Genomic DNA, 25,598 nt, shown 5'->3' on the forward strand with positions numbered 1-25,598 from the left:
CTCTCACATTTGAACAGAATTGTTCTGCAGCTCAGGCATCTGTTCTGCGACGTACGTCGCAAATTTAGAAGTATTCTGCTTTGGGGGCTTTCACTAGGATAGTAAACGGAAAGAAATATGTTGTAATGGAAGATGGAATGCCAAAATGCTGGTGTATTACTGTTGGCATGTAATTCAAAAGGATTTTACAATTCACCAAAGGAAAAACTATTTTTTTTTTGTCATCTTCTTGCATAGAATGCAGTTCATTTTTCTATTCAATACTTAAACCTCTGCTATTTTTGTTTATAATATACATTTTAAGTTTATGGTACAGTATACTCACGTTTATCTGCGGAATAGGGTGGTACAGTAATCGCGAATAAGCGAAACAGTGGACAATCCACAAATTAGATAAAAATGATGGTAATGCATGCAAAATCTTAAAAATATCAATGACACTTGCCTCCATTAAGACTACAGCTAAACAATAACAGTGTATGTAAAAAAATGCAAGTGAAAATTAAAAAAGAACCATTGATTGGAAATGGATTACACTCATACACTAGCAAATCGTGCAAACAGATTACCTGCAACAGGTAGAACTAGGTTACACCAGAAACGCATAGGTGAGGGGTAGATAATATTTTCAAGACTTTTCTAGTCTCTCATTTAAGCGTGTAAGTAGCATAGATCTAAATTCAGTAAGTGGGGTAGATCTAAAAATTAGTTAAGCAAAGATTGAGGGGTGCAGGGGCAGTCAGAGTGACGTCAGAACGCGTGGATCGACGCATCCACCGACACGCTGTAGCAGACCCGCAAGTCACTTGTTCCTCGATTCTGCAGCAGGTGCAAGATACCCTGAATGTTCTCGTGTCAACCAGAACCATTTCCTGTCGTTTGGTCGCTTGTGGTCTGCAATCACGGCATCCGCTAAGAAGACTGCCATTGACCCCACAACATAGACAGCAACGTTTAGTATGGTGCTGGACTAGAGCGACATGGATGACAGAATGGTGAAATGTCGTAATCTCAGATGTATCCTGCTTCTGTTTATCCAGTGATAGTCGCTGCATACGTGTGTGGCGTCGAAGTGGAGACAGATCTAATCCGGCAGTAACTGTGGAACGTCCCACCGCACGACAACGTGGCATAGTGGTTTGGGGCACAATTGGATACAATTCCATACCACCTCTACTTCGTATACAGGGCACTATGACGACCCAACAATATTTGGATAATGTGCTGCGGCCGGTGGCAATCAATTACCTTCAAGGGCTACCTAATGCAATTTTTCAGCAGGAAAACGCCTGACCACACAGTACTCGCATCTGCCAACATGCTCCTCAAGGCACACAGATGCTTCCCTGTCCACCATACTCTCCTGACCTGTCACCAATCGAACATGTGTGGGATGTGATTGGACGCCACTTGCAGACTCTGTCCCTGCCTCGTTCCGAGGACGAACTGTGGCAAATGGTTGAAAGGGAATGGAGAGCCATCCCTCTGGACACCATCCGCACCCTTATTGACTCTATGCCTAGACGTGTTTCTTCGTGTATCGCTGGTCCTACATTCTACTGAGCCGACGCCGTTCTCGCTCTGTATTCTGCCTATCATTTTGAAATTAAGATCATTTATTATTCGCTGCTGTCTCTGTCTTTTTTCCAAATTTCATCACTTTCTGACCACTCCACTTGGTGTTGCATTTTAATGTTGAGCAGTGTATGTTCAGATTTGACTTGAAAATTTCATTTTATCCATTTTTGGGAATTTGATTTATCATAACTTTAAAATGGTACAATTTACGAGAATTTAGTTTATACATTTGGGTCATTCCATACAGATTCAACGGATGAGTGCGCTCGACCATTTTTAATTTTTTTGAAACTCATATCCCAAAAAGATGCATATGAATGATGTTTAAAACCACTTTTATTTTTTCTCTAACCTTAACCCTTGATTTTTAGAGGTCATCAAAAGTCATTTTTGTAGTCGAAAATGGGACTTTTAAACCTTTGCATATTGGCCCAAATCTAATTGAATAACAATCATGGCAGAACATTTTACATTTTAATGTTAAAGTACTTAAGGATGTAGTCTCACACACTGAGTTATATAGCTGTAACTTAATAATTAAAATAATGCCAGCAGGCCAAAGTTCAAGGTCAAATGTAAAATTTTTACTCATTTCAAAGGGTCATAACTCGCTTGAATGAAATGAAATGAAAGAGAGGGGGGCTCAGCAGAGCCAAGCACTGCGACCAGAGGTCTATTGTACTAAACCCAAAACAAAAATTTTAAAAAAGACCAGTAGCCGTAGCAAAGATTAGTAGGCATTTAACGGGAATGTCATAGATTTCCCAAGGATCAAGTAAGTGGCGGCCAAGGTGTTCAAACCTATAGGCAGAAAAGGTCTCACAATCACACAGAATATGTGCAACAGTTTCCTCATGAAAGCGACAGCCTCTACAAATTGGGTCATCAGACATGCCCATAATAGTAAGATGCCGCTTCAAGGTACAGTGACCAGTAAGGAGGCCAATAGCTCTTCTGATGCTGTTGCGGTTTAGACTTAAGAGCTCCTTTGCTCTAATACTAGGGCAACCTCTATTAAGTTCTTTCGCCTACCGCTGTCCATCAAGGTTGCGCCAGTTATTATACTGTTTTTTACCAAAAATATCAAAAACAGCAGTTCTAATAAGATTTTACGAAATCCCAATTGCTGGCTCAGGGCCAACAAAAGGGATATCAGAACCATTCCGAGCAAGATAGTAGGCCTTTTCATTTCCCTGCACTCCAGAGTGTCCAGGTACCCAGCAAAGGGTAACCTTGTTCAGCTTTGCAAGATTGCAGAGCAAATTATAGCACTCCCAAACGATGTGGGATGTCATAACAACCTTCTTGAGTGCGTTTAAGGCAGCCTGACTATCAGAGCATATATGAACACAACGGTCTCTATAGCCACGACTCAGGCAAATACCACAACACACCAGGATAGCATAAATTTCAGCCTGAAAAACAGAAGTAAACTTGCCCAGAGGACAGGAATATTCAATACCATCGCCGGGACAAAAAGCCCCAGCCCCAGTCCTTTCATTCATCTTAGAACCATCGGTGTACCAGAGAGTGCAATCTTTACCATGAGATAAGGTAACATCCCTCCAGTCACTCCTAGAAGGAAAGATAACCTGATATGGCTTATCAAAAGCATACTCGCCAAGCATGTAGTCACTTGGCAGGCCAGAAAGAGGATGAGTAAGTACATCCTCATCAAAGTACTTCCAGGAAAGGTAACAAGAGTAGGCTTTCCATTGATTTGAGCGTTTAAGCCTCTCCATACACAGGAAAGCTTCAGCTTCAATCCGCATATGGAGCGGACATAAACCTAAAAGTAGTTCCAGCGCAGCAGTAGGCGTTGTCCTAATACAGCCAGTCATGGCTATGCAGACTAACCTCTGCAGCTTGTTAAGCTCATTTTTAGCAATGTCAAGTTTAGTTCTTGACCACCAGACAATAGAGCCATACGTAATGATGGGACTGATAACCATCTTGTAGATCCAATGGATAACCCTGGTGCTGAGCTCCCAGGTTCTACCAATAGCTCTCTTGCAAGACCAAAGGACTTTATTAGCCTTTGCCAAACAGTGGGTGAAGTGTTTCTTCCAGTTCATCTTGAAGTCAAAATAGATCCCAAGATACTTGACCTCGTCAGCGCAGTTGAGAGTTTGTCCGAAAAAAGTAATATTACTCACCTGGATTGCTCTTTTACATGTAAAAGCAACCATAGTGGTCTTAAGAGGATTTACAGAAAGACCCTCAGAATGACACCATCTTTCCACACATTTTAAACCATGTGATAGGATTGAGGAGACAGTGTCTAAGAACTTGCCTCTGGCCATAATGACCACATCATCAGCATAGCCACAGCAAAAAAGGCCAGAAGAAGTAATGCTTTCAAGCAGCGAATCTACAACAAGACACCAAAGGATAGGTGAAAGAACACCACCCTGTGGACATCCAGCATTTGCGTGAACAGTTAAATCGACACCACTAAGAGAGGCATTGACAAACCTATACCGTAACAAATTTTCAATCCAATTAACAATAGTTACATCAATACCCCTACTGGCAAGGGCTCTCAAGATAGTAGTAACAGGGACTCTATGAAAGGCACCTTCAATATCAAGAAAGACAGCCAGAGCTAACTCCTTGTCCTTATAAGACTTCTCCAAAATAAAGGAGAGACTATATAAGGCAGTTTCAGTAGACCTGCCAGGCTGATAAGCATGCTGAGAAAGAGAGAGAGGGGAGACTTTTAACAGTTTCCCTAATATGTCTCTCAACCAACTTCTCCAAAGCCTTCAATAAAAAGGAGGTGAGACTAATAGGTCTAAAAGACTTAGCCTAATAAGATAAGTCATAACTCGCTTAGGGGATAAAAACACAAAGTGAAATATGGCAAAAACTAATCACTGGAGTCACACTAATGAGAAAATATAGCTGTAATTGTGTGTTTCTTTACCCTTTATAAATTGCAGCCCCTCAAAGATCAGAAAATTAAGAAAAATGACATTTTTAGACCCCTGTAAATCAAAAGGGGATGGAATTAAAAATGAAATTTCTTGGCCAATTGAATATTCCATTCAAGTACTATACATGTTATATATATTGTTTTGTGTACTTGGTTTTTGAAAAAGATACAGGTCTTTGAAATCGAGAAATTTTGCTAGTTAATTCACACACTAAAACAGAAATAAAAAGTGTGAAAACTTCATTGCCCTTTCTTAAATTACGTATAGTGTGCTCTATGTAATATATTATACTGGAAAAAGATATTTTAAGTATAAAAATAATTATTTTAATTTGATAACTTAGAAATATTCGGACATAAATGAGTGGTTCATACATGATTGACAGCTTAAGTAGTTAATTTATAGACTATCTACACACACAAATTTTCAATACATACAAACATACGCTCTGTACATTAACTTATGTAACTTGCCTAAACACGTGCAAAAGCGTTATCTACATAGTTGAAAGGAAATAAAAGGTGCGTTTTTCATTTTTTGTTTCAGTGTAGTTTTAAGAAAATGAACTCACACAGTAGTACTATTGTTCTGGTGGTGACACAGCATGTGGCGTACTGAAATACTTTACTCAAATACACAACAGAAATAGAAAGAACTTTCTTAATTTACGTAATCATGAAACGGATGTCAACTTGAGAGCTGAATGGCATTTCTATGCAATATCACACGGTAATGGACATTGTAACAGAATCAGAAGAACCGTAAAAAGAAGTGATACTACTAAGACTAGCTTGCAAAGAACTACTAGAAGTCACATTTTAATTCCTACAGAAATGTATACCTTCTGCATTTTTGCTACTAAACATTGCATGTATCCTTGTGAGCATTCAGTATATTAAACTAACTGAAAAAATGCTGCAAGAAAGGTTTGACTCTGCAAATAAAATTCCCAATACAACATTTAATCACTGCTTTATGCCACCGTATTTAAATATTACCACTGTAAAATTGTCCCCTAGCAATAAGTATGAAGAATAGTAGTGATGGGCATAATCGAGATCTTTTGATAATCGAGATCTCGGGAATCGAGTACTTCTGATAATCGAGTGATTGATAATCGAGATCTTTTCAAGTCGATCACTCGAGTGATTGATAATCGAGATCTTTTGAATTCGAGAACTCGAGCGATTGACTTCTCGAGATCTTTGGAATCGAGTACTCGAGCGATTGACTTCTCGAGATCTTTGGAATCGAGTACTCGAGCGATTGACTTCTCGAGATCTTTGGAATCGAGTACTCGAGCGATTGACTTCTCGAGATCTTTTGAATCGAGTACTCGAGCAATGGACTTCTCGAGATCTTTTAAATCGAGATCTCGAGATGTTTTAAATCGAGATCTCGAGATGTTTTAAATCGAGATCTCGAGATGTTTTAAATCGAGATCTCGAGATGTTTTTAATCGAGATCTCGAGATGTTTCAAATCGAGATCTCGAGACGTTTGAATCGAGTACTCAAGTAGTTCATTTTCTGAGCTTTTCCAGAATTGAGTAGACTGCTACAGGGGCGCCCCACTATAAGGGGGAGGGGGCATGATGCGGCCTGCGCCATTGGCCGGTTTTTTCAGAGTGTTTTTTATCTCATTTTCGGGTGGGGTGGGGGCATGGCGCAGCCTGTGCCATTAAAATTTTTAGGGCTGCGTTTTTGAGAGGGTTCTTTAAATCTCATTTTCGGGAGGGGGTGGGGGGTCCATGGCGCTGCCTGCGAAACCGAAATTTCTATAAAAGTGGTTTTTTGAGAGGGTTTTTTTAAATCGCATTTTGGGAGGGGGGAGCTCTTTCTAGACGGATGCTCCGTAACATTTGAGAGGGTGCACCATCGCCCTGCGAAGGGGGGGGGGGGGTGGATACCTTTGACTTTTGGAACAGTTGAATTCCCGAGTTGTATTGGCAGGGGTGCGCTCGAAATAGGAATGTGCCATCAAGCCTATCATTTAGGGGTATAATAAGGGGCGAACCCCCCTGGCTTTTAGAAGTTATTGTACTCATATAAATGAAATTCTTACTCTTATTCGGCATAATATGCAACTCGTAGGATACTCTTTAATCCCTCCTCCTCTCTTGTAAAGTTCGAAATAACGGCCTGCCCCCCTCCCCCAATTCCTTGAAAAAATCTAGTTTTTACGTTTCAGTGGGTCTAGTTTTTTTGTTGTTTTCTGATAAAATGAGCAGATACATCCTTGCCCCCCTACCCTCCGGAAAAGTTCGAAATGCAAGACTGTTTTAGGGGGTCAATTTGATAGATTTTAGTCTTCATTTAGGGGTCGCAATCCTTGGGGGATGCTGGTTCTACGAGATTCCCTGTTAGCTTGTCAGAAACTAGGAGTTCGGTATTTGGGCGACCCGGCTCGGACTAGTATAAACTTTTATAGGTTTATTGGTAGCGGCTAGAAAACTGGCAATGTGCCCTTGACTGTTGGTAGCCCTCAGGGGACGCCCCGTAGCGATTGAAATGGTATCACCCCCCTCCCCCTTTCATTTCAATTTCTGTAACGGATTGATTTCTCATTTTTTTTTCTTTTTTTTTTACATTCATTTTGAGTGATTTATTCGAACGGTCATGTATTTAAACTAATGATTCTCAGATATCACGTGGTTATTTCAAATGGTTTCGGGCACTCAAACACAAAGTTAATATTGTAAACAAGTAGGGGAATCGTTGCTCTCTCTGCGCAAAAGGACTCATTTATTCTTATTTATTGCTTTGTTTTTTTATGTTCTTGTTATTAGTGGAATTATATTTATCTGACTGATACATGCGGAGGGCGGGTAAAATATTTCTGACTGCGTTTTCCAGCAGATTGGGATTCCCGGCGCATTGAAAGTTATAAGTGTGGCTTGAATTGCATTGAAGTTCATGATTTTTTTTTTTTTCTTGATTCGCTCTTTGTTATTTTTCTTTTTCATTCGCTGACTTGGGAAATATGTAATAACAGTATAAAAGTGTAGGGAGTAAAGTTGAAATATTTCTGAGTGCATTAAAAAGAAATATAGAAGTTTGTCGTGTGGAATTAATATTAGCTTCCACTCTTTGGCCCATTTTTTTAAAAATAAAAATAACATTTTATACAGATTTTTTTTTCTTTCAAATTCCATACGTAAGATATTTATGACTTTTGTGCCTAGCATTTATTTTCGCGTGCGTAGTTGAATTTAAATGTTTTTCTTGTTTTACTCGCTTCTGTTTAAGTCATATTCCTTATATTTTCAATGTGATATTCCTTATATTTTCATAAATGTTGATTAGTATATTATTCACTCAACTTAAAAATTTGGAGTCAATTGATGTGCTGATTTTATGAGATTTATTTATTTATTTATTTAATGTAAAGTTGAGGCAAAACTGCTGAAAATGCTTTGGCTCGCGACGGTCCATTTCGGAACTTAGTTTCATAGCTGCGCTTGATTTTCCGTGCGTTGGTCCTCAAAAAGGTTTAAATTGATTACCAACTTTCTCTAAAAAGCAGATTACGTATCCGGTTTTCAAATCATCCGAGACGCTCGATAACCGAACATTCGACAACAAGCAATATATTAAACAAGGATCCCCCACGATTGAGAGGGCAAAGGGGGGGGGGGGGGTTCATGGCGCAGACCATGCCATTGAAGTTTTGAAGAGGAGAGGGTAACTTATAAGAGGGCATTTAGTCTTATTTTATGGGGCTCTCGTTCGGTTCTCCGTCGCATTTGAGAGATGAATGTCATCGCCAGGGGGGGGGGGATGGGCACCACTGCATTTTAAACACATTGCGTTTAAACGTTTTAACATGACTGTCACAGCGTTAACAATCGTTTTAAAACCTTTATCTCAACAAAGTGTGCTCTCTGAGTAACTCCATTCGAAAAAAAGCACTTGAGAAGCTATTATTTGATTCTGAAACTTTAGAGAATGACAGGGGTGTCCGTCCGTCCCTGTGAGCAATGGCACACATCTTCTCAATCGGCACAAATTTCTCCCTCCCCCCTCCCCCTAAGAAACAATAATCCGAAAAAGACCTAAGACCACCTTAAATTTTCAATTACACTACTGGTTACTTACTGGTTCAATATATTTTTAAGTTTAACAATTCTCAAGTTTAAACGTGCTAGTGTCGCCCAAAGACCCGCCCATATTATCGTTATCCCTCACTTTTTAATAAAAATTGAACATATTTGATCTTAATAATTGTCAAGTTCAAAACAGTATGGAAAGCGTTTCTCTACCCTTTGTTTCAAGATTTCACTACCGGATCACTAAAGGGCCGGATACAGAAAACCATTTTTTGGGGGGAGAGGGGGCTCATGTTGAAGAAAGCCCCCACCCCCACGCCCATGAACGAAATTCCCGTTTTTGGTACGAAAAATGTCTAAATCTGTTTGGGAGTCAATAAAGCACCAAATCGGTCAGGAATAAGGCACCTGATTGGGAATAAACGTTGCGAATTAATTTCATGAGCAATGAAACGAAGTAGTAGTTCAAATATTTACTTTGAAAAATAATTAATGAGATGAAAAGATACTGTCATCGTTGACATTTTATGCATGAAGTGTTTGAACACAATGTGTACGGATACTGTTGTCGACAGTTTAGGGTGGGGGGACATGACCCCCATGATTTTCCCGTTGTATCCGCCACTCACACAACACACACCCCTCCATAAATCCGCTCATATGATAATAAACAATTTTCGTTCGAAAAATATCGTTTGATTATTAAGGAATCTCTCAATTATCGAAAATTCGACGCCAAACATTCAACTATAACCCCATTCGAATAAAGCAAGCGAAAAGCATTCATTGTATTTTAAAATCATTCCAAATCTATCCATCCCAAGAGCGAAGGCGCACCACCTATGAAGCTCTTCCCGAAGAGCAACACCCCCAAATGAGACAAAATCCCCTAAAAATTACAATCCCGCAGTTTGCGTCGAAACTCCCCCTCCCTCCCCTCTTATTTGCACCCATAGGAAGGAATTACACAAGAAGTAAACCACTTGTTTTATTAAGGAATAAGTAAATACCTTAGTGCCGAGAAGTAACATGAAATAACAAACGTTTTGTATCCCAAATATACAGAGTACTGCTGAAACGTGCTTTGGAGTTTTTAAGGTACTCTTTTTTCAACAAAATAGTAAGCTTTTGCGTGCAAGGAGCCATTCATTAGTTACGTAAGGATGATTTTGGCATTTTTTTGACCCCCCTCCCACCATGTAAAAGTATGTAAGATTTTTCAAACCGCTCCCCCTATTCTTAGGTAAGATTGATTCCATTCCGTTTTTCAAAACAATAAAATAACGAATCTAACATCACTGGGAATCGAAATTAAATTCACTATTATTAAATTAATCCTTTTTGTGCAATGAAATATTTACTAAAAAATTGGAATCTAGACTGAATGTTTTTTCGACATTTTTTTTTTTTTTTTTTTGTGTATGATGCGATAATTATTAAAAATAAAACATGCTATGCATAGTGCGATTCTTTTATCATGTTTTACACGATTCATTCTTCGTAAAACAAATAAAAAACAGCTCATCCTAATAAGTTTTTTATTTTCCAAACGCAAATAAAATATATAATTCCCGTCAAACCACTTGACTGCACAATTTCAAATGTAAAACATCAACTTGGAAAATATTGCGTGAGAATGGGTTTGAAGCTCCCCTCCCTCTCGGGACCCTTACGTAATTAATGAATGGTCCCTAAAGACATCCAGTAATGTCCTTACATCCACAATCTCACTATTTTGCGTTGAAAAAAGGGTTCCTTGAAACCCCGAAACACGTGTCTGCAGTAATCTGTATAGTTGGGCTCTAAAACGTTTGTTGTTGCCTGTTACACTTGTATCATTACCTAATGGTATAGTCGAAGGTGGACGTAAGGGGGAAAGACTTCCCTCAGGTTTTCAACTTAAGTATTCCACCTTTTTACCTGAAATATAATTTTAATTTTAATGCCTCTCAAGTTGGAACCTTATTAGCGTGCCCACTTCCACCAAACATATCATTAGACTACCAAAGCATCCCAAATGATCATTTGATAATCAAGCATTCAACAGCATACATTCAATTATAAAACTATTCGAATGAAGCATCATTAACTTTTCAAAGCTAGCCCTCTGACCCCCCTAAATGACGGATCCGCCCCTGCAACTGAAACTCTTCAGAAGCAGAGGTGCCCACCCGCCCTGAGGACAAGGGCACCCCCCTCAATATCGCATAGACCAACCCCACCGCCGAAAAAAAAGCGAAAAATATCCCTCAAAACACCCCCCCCCTCAAAAAGGACATTCCCTAAAAAAGATTAACGTCCACTGAGAATTTCAATGGCGCAGTCTGCGCTATGACCCACCTCCCCTGTGGGCACCTCAGCTCAACCCGTCACTCCAAATTTTTCTGGGGGAAGGGTTAAAGAGTCTCAATGCATATCTTTTCGGAAGGCAACAAAAACAATGACCATTCATAAATAAAATCATTAACTTTTCAAAGCCAGACCTCTGACCCCCTAAATGACGGATCCACCCCTGCAATTGAATCACTTCAGAAGCAGGGGTGCCCCCTGACGTTAGGGCGCACCCCCTCAATATCACAGAGCCCCCCAAAAAATAAGAAAAATACCCCTTAAAACACCCCTTCTCCCTAAAAATGTCAATGGCGCAGTCTGCGCCACGATCCCCATCTTCCAAGGTGGGCACCCCTGTCAGAAGTCAACTATATTGAGAGGTTCATTCGATTCTCAAATCGATCAAAAATTACACTGCTCGAGTGATTGAGATCTCGAGAACTCAATATCTCGAGAGCTTAACATCTCGAGAACTCGACATCTCGAGAACTCAACATCTCGAGAACTCAACATCTCGAGAAGTTCAAAGCGAGAACTCGAGCAGTTGATCGCTCGATCACTCGGAAAGGACAAACGAGAACTCGAGCAGTTGATCGCTCGAGTACTCGGAAAGTGATAATCGAGAACTCGAGCAGTCCATCACTCGAGAACTCGGAAAGTGATAATCGAGAACTCGAGAAGTTCATCGCTCGAGAACTCGAAAAGTGATAATCGAGAACTCGAGATACGATAATCGAGAACTCATGATAATCGAGTTCTCGAATGATTTTGAATAATCGAGTGATTCGATTATGAGTACTCGATTATGCCCATCACTAAAGAATAGTGTGTTACTATAAAGACTAACAAAAGAAAATGCCCATTTTTGTCAAAAAAGTTATTACATAGCTTGTGTTGATCACTAAATTTAGAACCCCTGTCATTGTCTTGCTCTTAGTATATTTTCAAAGTATCAAATTATGAATGTGCCTTGGTAAAGCATTCCAAAACGCCATATACTTGAGTCACCATTACGACTATGGGACTACTAGGTGAGTTCATTTTTTCAAAACTACACCTCAAACAAGAAATAAAAAATGCACTTTTTAAAATTTAAATTTTGTATATATAATGTTTTTCCATATGTTTAAGGCAATTTAGATAAGTTAATGTACAGATCATATGTTTGTGTGTATTGAAAATTTGTGTGTGTAGATGGTCTATAAATTAACTATTTAAGCTGTCAATCAAGTATGAACGACTCATTCATGTCCAAATATTTCTAAGTTATCAAATTAAAAAAGTTTTTTTTTATACTTAAAATATGTTTTTTTCAGTATAATATATTATACAGGCCATTTAAGAAAGTGCAATGAAGTTTTCACACTTTTTATTTCTGTTTTGGTGCGTAAATTAACTAGCAAAATTGCTCAATTTCAAAGACCTGTACCTTTTTTACAAACCAAATACACAAAACAATATATATAATATGTACAGTACTTGAATGAAATATTCAATTAGCCGAGAAATTTTATTTTTAATTCCATCCCCTTTTGGTTTACAGGGGCCTAAAAATGTCATTTTTTGTCATTTTTCTGATCTTTGAGGGGCTGTAACCAATAAAGGGTAAGAAAACACACAGCAACAGTTACATATTCTTATTAGCATGGTTCCAGTGATTACTTTTTGCCATATTTCATTTTGTGTTTCCATCCCCTACGCGAGTTATCCCCCTTTAAAATGAGTAAAAATTTTACATTTGACCTTGAACTTTAACCTGTTGCCATTATTTTAATTATTAAGTTACAGCCATGTAACTCATCATGTAAGACTCATCTTATGCACTTTAACATCAAAGCGTAAAATTAACTGCCACAAATGTAATTCAAATAGATTTTGGTCAAAATGCAAAGGTCAAAAAGTCCCATTTTCGACTGCGAAAATCACTTTTGATGACCCCTAAAAAATCAAGGGTTAAGGTTAGAGAAAAAATAAAAGTGGTTTTAAACATCATTCATATGCATCTTTTTGGGATATGAGTTTCAAAAAAAATTAAAAATGGTCGAGCGCACTCATCCGTTGAATCTGTGTGGAATGACCTATTTGTGTTTAGCAGATCAAACTCGATATGAATGAGCTATTTAACTCAATGCCAAAAAAAAAAAAAAAAAAAATAATAAAAATAAAAATAAATTTTTTCATACAGTGTAATTAGGAAAAGAGGTACGTAATTTTTTTTATTTTTAGAACAACAAAATGGTTTCATGTAAATTTCTTACAGATATAACAAAATATTATTTTTTAGCAAGAAACAAAACTTTTAAATAATAAAAATTATTTTAAAGAAGTTTGAATAGAGTAGAACATGGATGGCCAACTTGCGGTACATGTGTCACAGTACAATAGGTCAGAGCTGTAATTGGCATGTGAAGACTTTTTGAAAATTAAAAAAAATAAAAACATGCTTTATTACTGGTACAGTACGTTGGAAAAATTAATAGCGCAGGCATAGTTTTTTTTTTTTTTGCCAGATAGTGGCATTCCAACCAAAAAGGTTGACCACCGATACAGTAGAACCTCGTTTACTCAGATCTCCACATTATCCAAATCAAATTTGTAGATTAAAAAAAAAATGTTCACAGAGATAATAACTTTTCATTAGGATAAACAAGGACATAACTATAAGCATGCAGAGTTTTCACTATTCATGTTGATCTTTTCCTAATGATAAAGCCTGCTTCATCTAAATGCCACTCATGTTTGAAACTGAATAGAGTTAAACAATGCTTTCTAAAGGAATGACGTAGAAACATATTTATACATTTTTAAATGCCTTGTAAACAATTCTATGTAATTTTTTAACAGAACATGTTTTTCTATAGTAATAAATTGTAAGTCAGTTTATTTAAGGATTGGTTTTGCCTATGATCCAGTTGACCTAGATATTTGATTCTCCAGATTGCATTTGGTCCCAGTTAGCTCAGATGAATGAGATTGCACTGTATGTGCAAATATTATGAAACTATTACATTAGTAGTCAACACAAGGATCAAGATGAAAACTGGCAAATGATTAACTATGAAATGCAAAAACTTTGAAAAACATAATTACTTCAAGAAATTTTAATTTTACGTTGTAGCATGGCTGTTATATGCCCAAGTGGAAAAAAAAATCAATTTTAAAAAACCAATTGTTTATCTTTACCTTTTAGCAACAACAGTAAATGGATTTAATGAAGAAAAAAGGAGATTTTGAAGAACATTAATGCATACCTTTAACATATTTCAATCCAACATCAAGCCCTTTCCTTGGATTATCTGATAATAAACTGTATTGTACTATTTTGAACAAGCAATTATCATCATGGGATTCTGTATTTTCATACATTCCACACTCTTTGACAGTCATCAAACCAGCCTTAATAATTATAATAAAATTTTAAAAATCCAGATTGTTATAGTGAAAATGCAAAGCTTATTCGTTGAATGCCAATTAAAATAACTAACCTTCTTATGTAGATCATCTCTTTCAGGGAATGATAACCCACAACTAATGCAGATTCTTATTTTTTCTAGTTCCGTATCAGGATTTATATCAAGAATATCTATGGCAAGCTCCCTATAGAAGTTTAATACATCATTATATAATATATATATATTGCTATAGTTAATTGATAAAAATTTTTGTAAACATAGTCATTACATAAGTGATATGGCATTCAATTTTTATTAATGAATTAATTTAACAGATTGAAGTTACAATTGAGAACAAAAGCTATGATGATAGATTCCACAGTAGTAGATGAAGGTAAGCAATTATCTTTTCTAGCAGCATTTTGGAAAAGGATGAAAATGCCTTTATATTAACAACCAATCACTCAAGTAGTTGAATGACAAATCTTTTGTTAAGTCATAAACACGTGAGAACTCTTATCTTTTTGAGTGGATGTTAAAAAATAATAATTCACATATTCTCAAACTTTCTACAAAAATGCAAATTACATGAGATAGAAAAGTAGGAACAATTTACAATCAAAGTTTGGAGTATACTTTAACCATTAATAAGATGAATATTTTGGGGAACTATAGACAACTATCCTCATCTGAAAATGATCAACTTATTATTAATCATTTTATCAACAGTCAATTTTGATTAATGAAAAATTTAATTAAAACACCACTAATGATGTTTATCATAGTCAAGATGGATGGCATACATATAAATAAACAATGCAAAAATACTTAGTGAACTATTTATTTAAACTATTAAGTCAGTCATAAAAACTCATTAATTTATTCTGATTACTCAATTGGAATTATTTTTTTAACTAAGTTTGTCCTCCAAACACTTAATTTTGATTTTAAAGACTACAAAATAATACATTAAATATTGATTATTTTTTTGAAAATATTTCCATATGTAAAAATAACATTTGTAACACCTCTACAAGTTTATTTCATACACTGAAATCTGGAAATACACCTCAACAATGTAGTTAAGCATATTTTCAAGCTTTGTATTATAAGAATAAATTTAAAATTGCGAAAAATAAATAAATAAATAAAAATAACTCACCAATATTTTGTTATTTTTTAAATTCAGAATATCTAACATTCTAAATGCTAAAAACCAAATTATAACACATTTAAGCAATAAATAAATACCTTTGTGCCGAGGAATAACAGGAAATATCCAACGTTGTTTAGCACAAATAAACAGATTTCAGAATACACGTGTTAAATATTGACTTTGAGTTCCGTTTTGTCTTGTTTAGTTTTTGTTATTGCTTATTTTGATATTTAAACTGTCTGCTGTCCATTTTCATTGCTTTTACTGGGTGTCTTTACATCTAGAAGCTCACACCTTTGAATTGAAAAAGGGGTTCCTTGAAACCTCGAAACACGTGTATTCTGAAATCTGTTTATTTGTGCTAAACAACGTTGGATATTTCCTGTTATAACATATTTTTTTTCAATGACATAGTCCATTTCATTTTTCACTTTTTGAAGGAATTGATTACCTATTATAGTCTTCCCACATGCCACTCATACACCCTGTGGCAGAAAGCTGTCGACAGGATGACATTGTCGCAGAATGAGAGCGAGTTTGTGCAGAAAGATTTTGCACTAAGAGGGGAAAATAGGGAAAGGGGAAAAAAAGTCAGCAATAAAATCATTCTGCAGAACAATACAAAGGATAGCTGTTTCATAGTAAAAAATGTGGCTCGACTACGAAATAAGGAAAAGGCCTGATTTTCTGCGAAAATAAAATAATTGCGACATTTTACAGCAAAAAAAAACTTTGGCGAATGCCAAATCAAGAGATCATTGATGACTGTGGTAGTCTGCAACATCCAAGATCGGGAGATATGACATGGATAAAAACCGGTTCTATCCAGAACTTTTCTCCACGTGGAGCGATTTTAAAGCAACCTAGTGTTGATCAATGAGTGGTTTCGCATTGGCTCGGCAACAGACAATTGTGTTTGTTTGTGTGAAAGACTTGTGCCGATTTATTTTCTTTTCAAGCTTTTTTTCACCTCTGTTGAAAAATTAATTTAAGTCCTTAAAAAATGGCTTATTTGCAGTGTCGTAGGTTGCAGCAACAGAAAACAGATAGATTACTTCATAAATTTTGTGGGCTGACTAATCCTTACTCAGATAGGGGTGCTTATATGAATGAAAATCTTTTCTCTTTGGAGGAGTTATAGATTTTTTTCAAAATGCATATTCTAAATTAATTTTTTTTTTGTATGGAAAGGGAAATTTTGTTTGCTCCAGTAATTGATTTAAATTTTGTTTTTCACATGAGGGAGAGGGCAGGGTGGGATTTCTTTTTTTCTTTAAGTGCATTATAGTACAAGATCCAGCTGCAGAATTCTGCACTCATCGAGTATAAAGTCCAAATCAAATTTTTATATTACATTATGAAAGGAGCAATGTGTTTTGGCTAGGTTGCCCAGCAAGAAGTGCCCACAAGTATTTTTTATAAAATTAATATTGTTTGACATTTTGGGGTAAAAATGACACATTTGTTATTGAAATGAACTGTACTCTAGTTCAAAGAAATATATCTAAAGAACTTGAAAAGTCGTTGCGCAAATGGCTGCTACCTATTCGCAGTCACATGTAAATGGGTACTATTGGTGCACATTTATGCACTCATAAAGTATAGTCATCGTTTATATATAAAATTAAAGCAAATTTTTTTTCTGAACACGATAAACTAAGGTTGCCTGTGCAAAAATGGCCGCAAATGGGGTTGCCAGCTGTTGAAGATTGCTTAGAATGAAAGAGTTAGCGCTTTACAATATTCGTTCCACAGGGATGGCGATAGCCAGTTCTACACATGGGCGTATCCAGAGGGGGGCAAGGTTGGGCAGCTACCCAACCCCTCCAAACTTTGAAAATAAAAAATATTTAGAATTAAAAAAATAATAATAATTGACAGTTGTTTCAAATTCTAAATTTATCAAAGAGTTCAGATGTAGTAACCTGTTCCCGAGTTTGAAAGTGTATACATCTTCTTTGGGAGCTCATTGAAAAGGGAAAGTAATTGGTGTTTACATGAGATACACCGCCAGCTCAGTCAATTCCAGCTGAGTACTGCAGTTTCGTGCTTATTAGCAGCACTCATCAGCCCGGCATAGGAGTGATTGAGCTGGAGGTGGAAACCTATGCCGGGCTGATGAGTGCTAATAAGCACGAAACTGCAGTCCTCAACTTTGAAATTTTGTTTTTTTTCCCCTTCATTCCAGTTCGAAATACAAAATCAAATGTTACTTTGTAAACAGTTGTCATCCTTGGCTGGAATTGACTGAGTTGGTGGTGTATTTCATGTATTTCTGCCTTAGCCCTGGCTATAGGGCGTAGTAACTTACTGAATATTTGGCGTTTAGTTGGGTTAATTCCACATTCATTTTAGAATTTCATTGCTTCCAAACTCTTGAAATAAAAAAGGGGGGGGGGGGGGCTAAAAACCAGTCTCCTAACTTCCCAAATGATGGGCCTTTTTAGGTGTGCCCCGAACTTTAAATTTTATCAGGGGGAAACTCTCAATGGGCCGAATGGAACTCTAAATTTCCCCGAATGATGATAATTCGAGGAATGGAACTCCAAATTTTGCCGAATGATATTTTTATCATATCGCCAAACAAAACTTTCTGAATGATGATATTTTTGCCATATCCTCAAACAAAATTTGCCGAATAAGAAAATTTTTGGGAGGTCACAGTGTCCTCCCATCAATGCTCCCCCACGGCTGCCCCCCTCCTCCTTTCATGGTTGAGCTGGATACACCCTTGGTTGTAAAATTAATTTGTATTGTAAAAATATTTAAATAATTTTCTTGTTTCTCGGAAACATTTTCTGTATAATATAATTGTCTTTTCATAAATAACTGGGATCATATTCTTTTACAAATATTAATCTTTTATTCTAATTTTATAGATGAAAGACGTTTTATCTTTTATTAAGGAATACATGTTATATGTATATGGTATTTTAAATGTAACCAACAAAAATTTATTAATTTTATTTCTTTTGGAGCATTTGAAATTTGTTTCTACTACTGTTTACACAGTTGGTTGAGAACACTAACAATTGACAGATGTGCGATGACTTTCAAAACTCGTAAACCAAGGGTCATACCCAGCTCAACCATGAAAGGAGAGGGGGGGAGGGGTAGCCGTAGGGAAGCCCTGATGGGCAAGTTCGGCAAATATTGTTTCACGATATGGCAAAAATATCACCATTCAGAAAGTTTTGTTTGATGATATGATAAAAATATTCTTCGGCAAAACTTAGAGTTCAATTAGGCAAATTTATGATCATTCAGAGAAATTTGGAATTCTATTCGGCCCATTGAGAGTTTCCACTCTGATAAAATTTGAAGCTCGGGGTGCACCTGAAAAAGTCCATCATTTGGGCAGTTAGGGAACTGGTTTTTAGCACCCCCCCCCCTTTTTTATTTCAAGATTTTGGAAGCAATGAAATTCTAAAATGAGTGCAGTATTAAACCAACTAAATACCAATTACTTTCTCTTTTCAGTGAGCTCCCAAAGAAGATGTATTATATACTTTCAAACTCAGGAACAAGTTACTACATCTGAACTCTTTGATGAATTTAGGAATTGAAACAACTGTCAATTAATTTTTTTTAATTCTAAATATTTTTTATTTTCAAAGTAGGGGTGGGGGGGAGCTGCCCAACCTTGCCCCCCTCTGGATACACCCATGTGTAGAGCTGGCTATCGCCATCCCTGTCGAATGAATATTGTAAAGCGCTAACTCTTTCATTCTAAGCAATCTTCAACAGCTGGCAACCCCAATTTGCGGCCATTTTTCCATAAGCAACCTTAGTTTATCACATTCAGAAAAAAATTATCTTTAATTTGATGTATAAATGATGAGTATACTTCATGAGTGCACAAATATGCACCAATAGTACCAGTTTACATGTGGCTGCGAATAGGTAGTGGCCAGTTGCGCAATGGAAACCATAACTTTTCAAGTTCTTTAGGTATATTTCTTTAAAGTAGAGTATAGTTTATTTCAATAACAAATGCATCATTTTTACCCCAAAATGTCAAACAATATTAATTTAATAAAAAATACTTGCGGGTACTTCTTGTTAGGCGACCTAGCCAAAACACATTGCCCCTTTCATAATGTAATATAAAAATTTGATTTTGACTTTATACTTGATTAGTGTAGAATTCTGCAGCCAGATCTTAGACTATTAATTTTGCTTTAGTATTTTAATAAAACTCTATTTTCTTCTAGGGGGTGATTGAATTTTCGATTTGTTCTGATGAAAATGTGTTTTTTAATTGAATTTATTTTCCTTTTGGGGGGGGGAGGGGGATACTTTGTTTATAATATTGTGTATTACATATATTAAATAAGTTTTTTTATGGGAGGGTGACCATTATTTATTCATTTTTGCCCCAAATCACATTCATGTTTTAGGTTTTTTTTTTTTTTTCAAACTGTAATGCATATTTTATTTAAATTCATTTTCCTTTTGGGGGGAGGGGGATACTTCATTATAGTTGTGTAATGCATATTTTAATTCAGTTTTTTTATGGGAGGAGGAGGGGGTGATCCTTATTTATTTTTTTCAAATCATATACATGTTTTAGTTTTTTTCTTTTTTCTTTGGGGGAGGGTTTTTTCCTCTGAACTGTAATGCATATTTTAATCAAGAAGTATTTTTTCTTCCTATCTTATTTCTTTGAATAGTGAATAGGTGTTGCATCTGTATTTTTCTGGTATTAAGAACTACAGATAAGTGCTAAGAGATTAAGACTGAAAACTTAAATATGAGAGTGGCATCTCTGTTTAAGCAATCAACCCCTGCTATAACATAAGAATTTATATTAGCATTACATACATTAGCATAATAATTTACATTGCTTTTGGTTAGATTTGATGGTCTTCTCCACTTACAATTGCTGTTACCATGGTGTTAATATTTTTAATCATATATATTCAGCTCAAGGTCCCTTTTTTTTCTCTAGCAAAAACTGAAAATCTGTTGGAAGCCCCGATACTGAGCTCTTACCCTTTTCGTTTTTATACAAATGAATTTACTTAAACAAGAAGTTGTGCAATATTTGTTAATAAATAAATAAATGTTTTACTTTTGAAATGAATTGCACTTAAGTTTGTCCATTAGTTCATTTTTCACTTCACAGAGCATTCATGCAGAAAGAGATTAGGTCCTGAAAATTTGTTGATGAAAGTAAAATAAAATTCTGCCACAGGGCTCATACAAAATGTATTTATACTTTAAAAAAATATTAAGGAGTATATTCTAACCTTCAAAAAAAAAAAAAAAATAATAATGAAAAAATAAATAAATAAATAAAAACCCTAGCAATATCTCTACTTGTAACCTACATTAGTTCATGAGAGCAATTAGCAGGTAGAGATTGAAATATTGCCAACTCCTGTACTAGAGTATCTAAGCAAAGACATAATTTTAGTATACATGACTATAAATTAGAACAAGAAATGGAGAATAAGTTTTAGTTTGGTACTTAACCAATTGTTTTTTTGAACGCATCTCCAAGCAAGATATGTTAAAGCAGTTTTCAAAGATGGACTCTTCACATCCCAGCTGATGCAAAAACTAACAGCAAGTTCCAGCTCATTACCTCTTATGAGACAATACAGTGCATTCTAAGAAACAAACAAAAGACAAAAAAATAAACGAAACAGAAACGATTTTCTTTTCTTTTTTCTTTTTACAACTATGGCAACCTTCTAACTATAAATATATTAGTTCATCTATGTTATTTTTATTACTAAACTACTCTACTTGTATTTTCTAAATAAAAATAAAGATTTTTTCAGAACGAAATACAACTAAAAAGTATACTACACAATTCAATTTGCATGTGTATTTTTTTTATACCTGAACTTGACTATCAGAAAGATACCAGCATGCTGCTCTGACAGGGTATCCAGTAAGCATACATCTTTCAGCTAAGCATTTTAGAGTTTCAAGAACTAAACTTTTCAAATAAAAAAAGAAACATTAGCAAAATGGGGAAAAAAAGAAAATATATATAATGCAAACAAAAAGTTACTTATAAATTGGATAACAAATTTAAAAAAAAAGTTATGACTATAGGAGAGAAACAATGCAATTAAAAGAAACTAATATTTACTTGTCCTTTGATTTTTCTTCAATATTATTTTCAGATGCTTTCTGAGCTTTCATAACGGGGCATTGTTGCATTAAACCCTCAGAAATAGCAATAGATGTGATATGTGCCTTTTCTATAAAATTCTGCTGCACATAAAATTTTGTTAGTTCATCACTTTTGTTTGTTGCAATACATATTGGAGGAACTAAACTACTATTTTCAGCCATCAGTACGTTTAACCACCTAAATTTAAAAAGCACGCAAGTGTTAGAAGATATCAGAAAACTCTTTCAGGGGACAAAGTTTAAAAAACAAAATTCACATGCATTCAATAAAGCTCATATTACAATATAGGTTACTATTGCAATAATTTTTCATACTTTGAACTAAAAATATTCAATCATATTTTTTGAGTAACTTTTTTTATATTTCAGTAAAAATGATTTCGTATTTTGAAAAGATGAAGAATACTAAAATCAGCAAAAATAAAAGCTTGTTCAAAAGATAAATAATTATATGATTAGTAATTTTAAAACTTTAGACAGTTAAAAGTTTCGAAAGTTAATTTTTAAATGATTCTTAAATAGTAAATCTGACTATATACTAACCTGTTACAGAGTTCATTCCAATACTTTATAGATACTCCAGGAGATACAGCAATTGCTTCCAACCACTATAAGAAATTTATATGTATATAAATATATATACGTATACACTATATGACCAAAAGTATTGGGACACTTTCAAAATTTCACATTTTCAAAGATTTCTCAAGATATAAAAGACCAATTGCTTTAAACTTTTGTAACATAACAGGTATGCTCCAGCAGTCAATTTCCAATAAAAATTATATCACCCTTGCATTTGAGGGGGGGGGGGGGGGTCAGTAACAAATTTAGGAAAACAAAAATGTTTTTTGGTCATCATTCATCATAAATAGTTCAAAATAAGCTGTAAATTTCAGAAATTGTTTAGCTTACTATGTACAATCATCTTTCATACTTTTGAGAATGTACCACTGACGAAAATATAAGCATTTCTTTCAAAACTGCCAATTTTATTTGAAGGTTTTTGCCTCATACCATGCAAAGTTTTTCATCAAAGCTTACGAAACTTTCAGAAAACTTGACAGCATACAGGAGAAGCATAACACTAAAATTTGAAATTAAAATGTTGAAAGTTTGATAAAATATGGACATTTAAAGCAATTAATTTATCACTGCGCATGCGTAAAAGATATCAATTCATAACTTTCATCATCTAATATCCAACTAAATTCCTTAACTCATAAAAAAATTCCATTTCAATATCGCAAAAATTTAGAAAGTTATCAGCAAACTAATGAGCCAAATTTGAATTACTCTTGGATAGGCTACGAATCGCAAGGGATTGTTTGCAAATAAGCTGTTTTTATCATGAATCACAATGAACAATTGGAAGCAAATGTTACAAACTTGTTAAATGTCCGTATTTTATCAAATTTTCCACATTCTCATTTCAAACTTTAGTATTATGCTTCTCATGTATGCTGTCAAGCTTTTTGAAAGTTTTGTAAGCTTTGATGAAAAACTTTCCATGTTATGAGTCAAAAACCTTCAAATAAAATTTGTAGTTTTGGAAGAAATGCTTAGATTTAGTTTAGGTAGCAACACCTATCATGTACACCAGACGAAAACTTACCAGCATTTTTGCTGTATTAAAAACTATAAACATGTTTTCTCCTCTTATTCGTGTCCTGTCTTTCTTGTGCTTTGTGTCTTCACTATCGCGTCAGGAAAGTGTTTCCAACCATGCATTGCTATGTGATTTCCCATCGTCTAGGTGTACTCTATCTGTCCTGAAAGTCTGTAAATGCGGTACCGATATACCCTGTATACATATATATATATATATGTAAGAACCGTCCCTCGGTTCTTATTACAAATTTTGATTTTCGCAAGTTGCAGTGTTGTGCCGTGATAATCTACCACGTAGGAAGAGGACAAAGCTACATTCACAACATCTTTATTTTTACATTGAATATACCAGCAGGAACTTCTCTTAACTAACCCCCTTGTTTAGTTGTGCTACGATTTTTATATAGGAAATATCATTAAAAGATTACAGATAATTATCCCTTGATCATGTGATCTCACATGATCTATATAGGAGGAGCAGATTGTAATAACGAAATACTATTGGGCTTTGCACCGCAGACAGAGGCTGGCTTAAGTCTGGAGGGAAAAAAGTGTCTGGTAGGTACTTTAAGGGAAAACACATCTGAGCCTAGAACATAACCATATATGGTCTGAGAAGCATTTAAGTGTGTAATAAATAATGTCTGTGACTCATACGCACTGACATATAAGTGAACAGAACTTAATATGGAAAAGGCCTAGCACAGAATTTTTCATATTACACACACACACACACACACATATATATATATATATATATATATATATATATATATATATATATATTACAAAATGCAAAAAATAAACATATAAATGATTTATAAAATTAAACAAATAAGAATACTAAAACTAACAATAAGACTAAGTTGATGAAGTCAGAACTCCTCAGCAGTGGAACCTTCATCCTAAGGTCAACAGATCCAAAATTTAAACTAAAAACTAAAGCGAGGATGTCCAGTTCTGAAAAAGCTAGCATTCAGTAATAGATAGGGCTAAACGCACCATATGCGAAAAATTAACACAGATTTCCTGGAATTAGGACCTAAAACTATACACTGGGGTTTCGTCTCAACTAGAAGCCAATGGCTATCAATAATAGTCCTCCACCGTACCACCAGCAGAAATTCAAAGATCTTACCTAATATTCCAGGTGAGAGCTTAGTACAGTGTCCCGCAAGTCAGTATTCATTCCAGTCGATGAAACATAGATCCATTCAAATAAAAAGATATTTATCCATAAAAACAGTTCCATAAAACAAACAAAGTTGACCGAAAAACTAATTTCTTAAAGCATCATTAACTAAAGTCCATGTGTTGTGGTTTGCTAAAGAAAAGTCATTTCTTTAGAAGCAGTGAAACGGTGTACATTCAGGCAAAGTGTTGATCAAATGCTATACCAGTGAAAACATTGTTGATGAGAGTATTTGGGAAATTGTTTTCAAGTAATTTATTTTTAAGTAGAAAAATTTCGTGGTTGAAAGTTGTAATGGTGTTGCAAATTCTTTTGATTCTGATGGCTTGTGAAACTATGATGCAGATAAAAAAATTTTCACTGAGGCAAGAAGAAAAACTTCGCAGACAGTTAACTTTGAAACAAAACTCACGTCTTTTATCATAAATGGTGGTTTCACAGTTGGATTCAATATTAATTTTAATTAAAATTAATATTTGCCCAATGTAATCCTGAATGTTGATTTTTTTGGAACTGGACATCCTATTTTTATTTTAGTGTAAAATTTTTGGTCTTTCGACCACAGGATGAAGTTCCCACTGCTGAAGAGTACTGGCTTCATCTCTGTCATTTATCTATGTTTTAACCTTGTGTGTTTTTTGTTCTATTGATGTTTATATATATATATATATATATATATATATATATATATATATATATATATATATATATATGATGAACTGCCAGTAATTGAACATTTAGTCATTTAGTGAAAGTTTATACAAGTTTTTTTTTTTTTTTGTTTCACAGGTGAAACCACAAGAAAAAAAATTGAAAATTTGTCTATGCACCGATAAATACTAAATATATCCAAATTTACAATAATTAATCATTTTTCTGTTTTATTTACTTTAGTTGAAATTACAGTGAACTCCCGATTATCCGCGGAACTGAGTGGCACAAGAGCCGCAGATAATAGAAAGCTTAGATAAACCTTAAAAAGGCTAAAATGAAAAATAAATAAAGTAAAAGTAGCCTTTCCCCCAAAACTTAGCTGTATTGATGCATACTACTTTCTTCAAACGGTGAAAATATGTACAGTAGAGCAAAAATGTTTTGTATATTTGCACAACTGAACTCAACATCAGTGAAGAACAAGAGTAAGTACGGTGAAGAAAGCACAAAAAATAAATAAATAAATAAAACAAAGCAACCGAGTTGAAATT

The 25,598-nt window shown here is 35.1% G+C and overlaps 1 protein-coding gene across 1 annotated transcript in view; it reads right to left on the bottom strand.

Moving 5' to 3' along the window:
- Positions 1–25,598, bottom strand: part of LOC129218153 (WD repeat-containing protein 17-like) — a 151,601-nt gene that overhangs the window by 16,133 nt on the left and 109,870 nt on the right. Inside the window, 6 exon segments of the mRNA XM_054852368.1 lie at positions 14,144–14,288; positions 14,378–14,489; positions 20,919–21,055; positions 21,291–21,390; positions 21,547–21,768; positions 22,134–22,198. Of these exon segments, the coding sequence (XP_054708343.1) occupies positions 14,144–14,288; positions 14,378–14,489; positions 20,919–21,055; positions 21,291–21,390; positions 21,547–21,768; positions 22,134–22,198 (781 nt within the window).

The sequence above is a fragment of the Uloborus diversus genome, chromosome 3 (assembly GCF_026930045.1).
Source record: "Uloborus diversus isolate 005 chromosome 3, Udiv.v.3.1, whole genome shotgun sequence".
In the NCBI taxonomy this organism is placed as follows: domain Eukaryota; kingdom Metazoa; phylum Arthropoda; class Arachnida; order Araneae; family Uloboridae; genus Uloborus; species Uloborus diversus.